The following is a 9,560-nucleotide window of genomic DNA, read 5'->3' on the forward strand; positions in this document are numbered from 1 at the left end:
CTCCTCTGTGAGGACCAGCCAGGCCGCAAGTACGCTCCTCTTCCCTTGCTCTTTAGTAGATTTAAGATCCATGAAGGGATAATGCAGAGAGGTGTTCTATGCACGTGAGTAAAAGATTAAAAAAGTCTCAGTCCAGAAACTGACCTGAGAAAAGCAGAAAGGACTTGAAAATACAAGTCCAAGCCAATGAACAGAAGACCACAATCAGAAATGCTATCAATACACGGGGCAGACCACACTTGTTCTGAGGTTACTGAGTGGTCCACTGCTATCATATTCGCTTCACTTGTGTGGCAGGGCGAAATCCTAGGTAGTCCCTACAGGACAAGTGGTGAATGCGTGGGCATCATGACCCCTGAGGACCCCTAAGTTCACTTTAGAATTCTGGGAGCTATTCTATCTGAAGTGTTGAGAATTTATTTTCAGGAGCTCTTAGCTGTCTTCTTTAGAGACTGTTCTATAACAGTAAAAACAACAACAAAAAAAGTAGATGAGGGTTAGTAAGTAGAAACCTCTGACCATCGAAGTAGCTCAAAGGAAAGAATACTTTTGTAACAAAAATTATATGAGGTGCATTGCGCCACCTCATAAACACTGGATATTTTGTCAGTGAAAACACAATTCTGATGTTCTTTCTTCCCTTAAAATAGTCATAGCTGCAGGACTTTCACTCAAAACTCAGCACAACCTAAATAGGATGCTACAAAAATAGCCAATGTAATTCAGGATACAACAAAAGTACCACATCTAGGTCAAGGAATTTATGCACATTCACATCTTAACCCAGAATGGTCATATGTTCAGATAATATTTGTAAAAGGAAGCAAACCTAGAAGAGGGAGAACAGCATACTAAACATCTGGAGAATTTAAGCTGTTTTTGTGGGACACAAACTTCTGCATCAAAACAAACTTCTTTAAAACCTGCTGTACACACAAATGCCCTGTGTCCATGGCTTTTTACAAAATAAAGGGCCTGTCTTAGCTACTTTTCTCTCCTTGCTGAGACAAAGTACCTGACGCTGAAAGTTAAGGAAGGAAAGGTTTATTTAGCTTACAGTCTGTGGAGGTTTCAGTCCATACTGAGCTGGTTCCAAGGCAGAGTGGCACGTGGCAGAGGGCAAGCGTTCACGGAGGCAGAACACAGCAAAAACAAGAAGGGCAAAAGGGAGGGATGGCGGCAAGCAGCCTCTTTTTCTCCCTTACCTTTGCAAAACTATCCGCCCCCGGGGGCGGGGGAGGTGTAGCTCTCACACCCTTAATCCATCAAACTCTAAAAGCACGCCCCATGACTGCTTGAGGCTTTGGGGCACACTGAGGCTCAAACCATAACAGGGCCTTATTACCATATTTGAATCAGTTTAGGGCATGGGCAATTTAATGGAACTTGAGATGCTTGCCTAGAAATGGTAAAGAGATGTATTCTAAACCTCAACATAGACTGGCATGCATATCTCTCTACCTCTTGTTGACCTACTGATGCACAAATTATTCAAAACTGACAAGATATATTCTTATCTTCTAAGGAAAAGTATGATTATCCGTGAAAATTAACATGATTATCAGTGACAAGTTTGAACAGAAGAAAAATTCAAAGCTTATGCCAATACACCTGGGGTATTAAGGATGCTACATAGAACCTTTATTATTCCATTATTTCTCTTTAAAAAAGGCCAGGGGGCTAACATCATCACTTCTCTACAGTGTCAGCGAAGAAACATGTCCACTTATAACCCCAGACTATGAACACAATAAACAGGCATTAGCTCTTTTGCTGTTCTTAATCCTTCAAAGATATAGCTCGCAACCCTAGTTCTAATTAAGATATAAGAGATGAAACTTTGTTAAACAGAAGCAAAGACAATTTTTATAAAGGAAAACATATAATTATGTCCCCAAAAGACAATAAAGAATTTATAACAAAACCATATGTGGGGAATCTATTAATCACATTCTCAATACAATCAATCAAACAGTAGAATGACATATTTAAAAAAAAAACATGCAATGTGTCACAATAGCTTTTTATTATTGGCCATAGTAATAGTTGAATGATTAGACTTAAAATGTGATTTAAGCATTGATATTTTAACATAGTTAACATATACACATGTGACTGTGTCAGGTGTTTCAGTAATCTGCCCACAGGGGTTGGGTGAGGTATTAAACAGTATGGTCTTTCCTTCTTTAAAGTATTAATTTGGGGAAATTCACTCCCACTTAAGGTTTTCATACGAACCCATAACTTTACAGGAAAAGTATCTGGATGTATATGCATTTTACTTTAATGATCATTTTGTGCATCCTTATCAAGTATCCAGTTTTCTCCTTGCTCTTCCCCTTCCTAACAATGCTGCTAAGACTCCAGAGTCACTGACAGATTCGTGCCTGCAACAATGTGGCTTGGGAGGAAGCTGGTCAGACTCGTGGAAGCAGCCACCATCGGTGGAAGCAGGAAAGCCCATTTTCCCAGAAAGCAACGTATGCACCAAATCATTCGTGGTTCAGCCGTGTGTTATGGGGATGTGAGCTGTGGTCAGAAAGAGGACATTATCCCCTGGAAATACAGCTGTGTATACGACCATATTCTAATTCTTTAAAGATGTAGTGAAGAGAAAAATCCTTCTTATAGTAACACAAGAGGGCACAGATCAAGGATAGTAAGGTCTGGTTCTACATCCACAGAGGCATTAATTCTCCTTGTTCCTTCTCTTAAATTAAGAAATCTAATTGTCTTAATAAAGTCAAAAATTTTATTTCTAAAGTGCAGTTTGATGATTCCACAATCTTATGAAAAAATATCACTAATCCTCTAAAGAATGAAGAAAATTGACTTCAACTATGTTTTGTTTAGATATTCACAGAGTACTTCATCCCACAGTAGAAAAGGTAATTTATACATACAGTCAAGAGACTTGTACTATATAGTTCAACCTCTTTAAAATAAACGTGTGCAATACACTGCAATATGACGCAATCTTTGTGGGAGTGTTGAGAGAGAATAGTGGCTCAGTTTTCCTTAGTAATTATGTGAGCTAGGCTTCTTAATTTGCAGCTCCTGTTGGCATCTAGTATCTACAATTTTAATCAGGGCTCAGGCACACGACCTTGCCATTCAAAGAATCAGCATCTCTGACAGTTAACAGCGATGCTCCTATTTTAATGTAAGATATATTAAAAGGGAAAATCAAAAGCGTAAATGTTATATGAAATGCATGCACCGGGTGATAAAAATCTCTATGCATCCTACAGAATTACCTCCTAATATGAGTATGCTTTAAAATACAATAGCTACGATTTTCTGTTTCTTCTGTTCATACTTCTTTAACAATGTCACGTTTGTACCAATCTAAAAACTATTCTTTAATAAATATAAAAGTAGAATGCTTATAAAATTTGGACAAATATATTAGCAGCCACTGTAACCCGCCCAAATTCTCAGTTTAACTTAATAATCAAAGACCTTTACAGAGCCAAATGTGTTACTGTACAACAGCTCATCACTGCCCTCTGGTGGTACTCGCTAATATGTCATTGTAAATGCAACAAAGAAAACCTTTATTATACTGTAAAACATAATACGTTAATTTTATCAGGTATCAAAAAATAGACAACAAATTAGGAGAAATTCAGTATTTGCTTATAAATATTGGCTAGTAAGTTATAAAAGTTTCGTGTTCCTTCAGATAAGCCCTTCAAATGAAGTTTTAAGATTTTCCCTGATAATCAGTTTAAAGGCACGAAGTCTTTAAGCAAGTCCTCATATGTAGCTGGAAAAAAGCCAAACACAAGGCTATGTAGCACAACTATAAGCAGCTAGTATATTTTGTTTTTTTATTTATTTTTTATTTTTTTGTTTTTTTCCTGGTACCGGGAATCGAACTCACGAACTTGCACTTGCCAGGCAGGCGCTGTGCCGCTGAGCTAAATCCCCAGCCCCCAACAGCTAGTATATTTTAAAGGAGGAAAAGGTAACTTCAACTTTAGTATTAGAAATGTATGCAGGATTTTTACGTGCTATTTATGTATGCTATTTAGATCCATATTTTAACTGAAAAAATGTCAAATCACTTATTTCCTGCAGAAAAAGAACATGAGAATTTAATGAATGATCTGGCCATTCTCTAAATCTGAAAATCAAACTTTTTCCCAATACCGTCACAGATTTAGTACTGCAATTAAGGGCACGAACATTACGCAAGCTGACTCGAGTACCCAAGGAGAAGAAATTCCACGGAAGAAGCCCACTTGCTTGCAGATGACGGCCAATTACTGGCAGGAGGCGCTTCTGCTCATGTGATGCTTCATGAAACTGTCCACTAGAAAAGATGAAAGCACAGAGACAAAAGTCAAGGTTTTTTAAAGTTATATAACAATATACCAATGTGCAAACAGGTAAACGAGATAACATAGGACTTAAAAACACAAAACATTTTTGTCTGCGAATAGCAGCTAATAATAAAACGAACGTCGTGGCCCCAAGTCTGAAATCGTACGGTTTAACACCATCGAGACAGAACACCTGGCTGGTCACTGGGCAGCTGCGGCGCAGCTCTGCGGAGCCTTGGACAGGCCGCTTCCCCCTGCTTTCTCACGAATAACCACCCTGTGTGCTGGGAACGTGACATCCTGAAAGAGGGGCCCTGGCGGGGGCCTGGGCTCTGCTCCCAGCCTCCATATAAACAGGATGCCCCTCAGTGTGTTAATCCCATGAGTCACCAACTGCCACACATCCAGTAGTTAGCAAAGGGAGACAAAAACACTACTGAACACAAATAATACGTAATAAAAGCACATCACGGAAATGAAGGAATTGTTATCTGAGCCAGAGAGCCACGAAAGGGTAGTACTTATTAGATAACGCCGTGACAAGGTCTTCTCCTATCTCCGGTTGAAAAAATATTCCACCTGTCGCTTCCTGTAACCAAATCTATTCAATCTGTGGTATGAAGTTTAGAAAGAGCCACTGGAAAGGGACCACTGGTATGTAAATCCTGTGAGTAATGCTTCCCAGGTACAACCAAAAAATATTTGTGCTATACGTTTTTCAAAACAGCTATCCTGTAACTGAGTACAAAATACAGAGTTAACCTATGCAAACTTGCTGTTCTTAATACAGGACTTCTTGCTGCCTTGAGTCTTGTGCCCTTTTTAATCTGTAAGCAGGGGATACTATCTAAAATACACTATTTTCAAGATACACTATGTATTATTCAGGGTTTCTAAACTTTGCTTTTTGTTACTCCTGGACTCTACCGTCTCTTAATACTAGTGTTAAAAATCATTAGTGCATGGATTCTCAGTCTGGGCTTACATTTAAAAATACCATGGGCAAGCCAGGGATATACCTCAGAGGCACAGTGCCTGCCTGGCAAGTGCAAGGTTGAAGTTTGATCCCTGGTACCAAAAAACACAAAAAACAAAAAAACTATGGGGAGTTAAAAATGCCCCACAGCTAAAATCCAATGTGGCAGACTCTGACTGGTAGGAAGTTCTTTTCTTAAACTCCCATGGATACTGAGGTGCAGCAGCTGATGGCTACCACACAGGGGCCAGCTGCCTTTCCCCAGCACTGCTCTGTCCAGTACAGATCGCACGCTGCACCCTGACGTGGTCACCGAACGAGTGTTACCACCTGCGGTAGTGAGGCAGGACTGTGGCAGAGCGGATCAGGAAGGAAATGTGCAGGTGTGGAAACAGGGACAGGAAGTGTGACCTTCTCTCGGGACAGCTCATGGAAAGAGGCAGACAGCAGCTCTTTAAGGACCCCAGGCCAAGATTCTCTCTGCCTTGTGCTTTGTGTTGTCCCTGAGGCTCCAAAACTCCTCCTTTTAGCTTCCTGCTCAGGATGCACCGTGCAGCTGGTAAGGAGAGGAGCCCTGCGGCCAGTGAGCGGGGCCAGGGGCAGCGACCCCGCTGGGCAGTGCAGTGCTGTTGCAGATGGGCCCCTGTGAAGGAAACGCTCCTCCACTGCCTAGTGCGTGGCCCTGGAGCCATTTTACTATGGAAGTTGGAGAGACTCATTTTAAGAACAGTATACAAGAAAATAAAAGGACTTTTTCTTAAAGCAAATGTTTTCTGTTTGTGTTGAGTACCTATGAGGGGACCAAAAGCTCCATAAGGGCTCATTTCCTTTTCATCTGCAGGCTACAGGATGTGGAAGCTACAGGTTTAATTAAGAAAGCTCACTTAGGGAGCCGGGTGTGGTGGCGCATGCCTGTAATCCCAGAACTCGGGAGGCTGAGGCAGGAGGATCATTGCCAGTTCAAGACCAGCCTGAGCTACAAAGTGAGCTCAAGGCCAGCCTGAACTGCATAGCGAGACCCTGTCTCAAAAAGACAAAAAAAAAAAAAGCTCATTTTGGGGCTGGGGATTCAGCTCAGTGGCACAGCACCTGCCTGGCAAGCACGAGGTCATGAGTTTCATTCCCGGTACAGAAAAAAGAAAAAAAAAAAAAAAAACGCAAGAAAGCCCATTTCTTTCTTAGAACTAAAAGCAGGTGTCAAATTCATTAGCTTACAACTGGTAAAATAAGTATCTTTTAGAATCCTTTTCTTATAAAATTGTATGTGAATTTGAATTACTTCCCATGCTTCTTTTATGAAGTAGCGGAACTAAACTTCACTTCCAGGTTCTATAACTTACTTTTTGTACCTCTAGTTTGGTTCTGAGAACCCTATATGAATTAAACCTATGGATGGAATTCTTTATACCAAAGACTATTGAAAGCAACAATCTATATTTCTGATAAAGACTTGACCCCATCATCTTCCAACTTTGACCAGAACTATTTTACTCCTTTGTGGAGATACGCCAAAAAAAAAAAAAAAAAAAAAAAAAATAACCTAAGCAAAATGGCCCTATTACATATATATGTTAATATTGAAGTGAACAATCATATACATTCTCAAAATTTCACTGTAAAGAAAAATGGCTTTCTTAGAGTTTCACCCAGTAACTGAGAGCAGATGGAAAAACATACGATGCTAACATGACATAGATAGCGCTTATCTCTATGTGACATTCCTGAGCCTGAGTCTCTTCTGCTCAGAACACCCTGAAACTACCTGCCCTGCAATTTAAGGAAAGGGAAAGCTATACTGAATTGTATATTATATATCCTGAAAATAGAGTATTTTATATAGTATCCCCTTCTGACACATTACAAATGGCATAAGATTCAAGCCTCTAAAGACTTCCGTATGTATAGATATGCATGTGTATGTGGGCTGTGTGAAAGCCAAACCGAACCTGAATCCTAAAGACAGGAAGTCAGCTGCAGCACATTTCCGAATCACTGGTGAGTTAAACAGGAATGGCTGAAGTTCAGGACACTGTCCATTTCACAAATGTGTTTCACTTTAGAAAGTAGTTTTTAAAAATGGACCAAGAATGGGGTGGGGCTGTAACTCAGTGGTAGATACTCAGCAGGCACACTGCCCTAGGTTCAATCCCCAGCACAAGAAAGAAAAAAAGGGAAGAAGAATAAAGTTTTCATATCTGAACCCTGATTTTCCTGAGCTATACAAGTAAAATAAAACCTTCATTGTCCTGCTAGACTGCCAGGACCGCGTCATCTGTCTATTATATAACCAGCACCCAGTTCTGTGACAGACACACTGGGAAGAACGTGTCCCACCCCACCTGTTCACCCAACGGTCCAAAGTAACACTTATATAGCTATGACCATGAGTGACAATGGGAAGATGAAAGAGCTCAAATCATAGGGTGGAAAAGTTTAAGCTATGAGACAGAATTTATGCTTTAACCCAGTAATGCTTCGTGAGTAAACAGAGACTAGAAGTGACGCCTGTCACAATGGTATGGATTTGGATAATTTCTATATTCTTTACATTTTCCCATTCTGCTTGAGCTTTTGACATGTTTAAGATTAGCAATGGCCAGGCAAGGTGGTGCACTTGAGAGGCTGAGACGGGACAGCTGAGAGTTTTCAAGCCCACCCTCAACTACATTACACAGCCAGACTCTGTCTCAGAAAAATGGAAGATTTTAGGAATACGTATTTAAATATGCTAATTTTAAAAAAATAAAAGTAATTTTCACTTCAGAAAAAAGCAAATCTATTCCAATGATTGGTAAATAAATGGACACTTTTTCTAAATTAGTTACTTTAAAATTTTCTCACAAGAGACTTCCAGAGAAAATTACTGAACGGATTACTACATAAGCTCTTAAAAACTGCCAGTTAAGTTAGACTTCAAATAAATTTTAATACGTACTCTAAGTCCACCCTCTGATGGAGGCCCAGAAGTAGCAATTTGTTTTTCCATTTTTTCCTTTTTCTTTCTCTTTTCTTCCACAGATCGAACATCTAAAATCCCCCGAGATGCAGCCTTTAAGAAATTGAATAAAGGGTACAAAAAAATAACAAAAATCAGTACCTGGTGTGCAGAAGGTGTTTTTGCATTTAGGTTTGTCTTTGGGGAGTTGGCTTATTTTGGATGTAGAGCATTTCCACAGCAGCCTTATGAAAATATAGTCATTTCTTCACTGGCTGTTTTGCAATCATGCAAAAATCTTCCCTAAACTTAGTTCACATTTAACAGTGTTTCACAAGACACGGGCACTTTAGTGTAAGGGAGAACATTATGACAGGAGCATCATGGATTGGAGAAAACACGTTTATGCTAATTTTCATACATTAAATGACAAAAATGCATTAAAACAATTTATGAGACATGGGAAAATGGGTATCTTTAAATATCATTTAGGGTATCAGACACCACGTACACTAGAGAATACTTCTGGTGATAGTTCTGGAGAGCAAAGTAGAACCCTAGTTTTCTCAACAGGCACCGTTTTATTTTTAATCTCACCTCCTTCTGTCTTCTCTCTGCAGCCTCTGCAAGTTTTGCTCTTTTCTCTTCCTAAAAAAAATTATAATAAACGCTTCAAAATAAAACCAAGCACTCATGGATAAACTATATACACGTATATTTTTTAGAGCTAATACAACACTTTACAAAATATTTAGCACTGGCCCAAAATGTTCCACTATTACAGCTGGGCGTGGTTATATGCACCTGGCAGAACATTAGCTAATCTGCAAGTCCTAGCTAATCTCCAAGGCAGAGGCAGGAGGGTCTTTTACGAGCAGGAGTTCAGCGCCAGGCCTGGGCAACACAGCAAGACTCCCCAACAAAACAAAACAACGCCGCTCTTCGAACAATGATACGATATTCAACTTTCTGAATTTCATTCTGCCAATCAACGTATCTTCGCATCACACGTAAGTGGGATGAGCTACAACACGATCTGTTTGCTTTCCTTTCTTACAACTGGGCTAGCAAAGATGCCAGGGTGATAAACGCGCAGCACCCCGTCGGGGAGCGGTGCTAACGGCCCCGCTCTCCACGCCGCCCCGCTCCACTGTGGCGCGCCGCCTGCCCCGGGACCGTGCTGGGGGCGGGAGCACAGCAGGGCTGGGGGCAGAGAAACGGGCAAAGGCACTCGCAGGGAGGGCGCAGAAGCAGGCAAGGCGAGGGCACGAACGCGCGAGGGTGCGCGGGGCGGCGCGGCGAGCGGGCTGCGGCCGGCGTG

General features: G+C 40.7%; 1 protein-coding gene across 1 annotated transcript; it reads right to left on the bottom strand.

Moving 5' to 3' along the window:
* Positions 1–4,073: 4,073 nt before the first annotated feature.
* On the bottom strand, positions 4,074–8,887 carry Svip (small VCP/p97-interacting protein; the record flags this gene model as incomplete). The annotated part of the gene is given in 3 exon segments (XM_013502978.1): positions 4,074–4,318; positions 8,240–8,353; positions 8,837–8,887. Coding segments are annotated over 3 exon segments (180 nt in total), but the record flags the coding sequence as incomplete, so codon positions are not given.
* Between the last annotated feature and the right edge of the window lie 673 nt (positions 8,888–9,560).

The sequence above is a fragment of the Chinchilla lanigera genome, unplaced genomic scaffold, assembly GCF_000276665.1.
Source record: "Chinchilla lanigera isolate Chin_1 unplaced genomic scaffold, ChiLan1.0 scaffold00075, whole genome shotgun sequence".
NCBI lineage: Eukaryota > Metazoa > Chordata > Mammalia > Rodentia > Chinchillidae > Chinchilla > Chinchilla lanigera.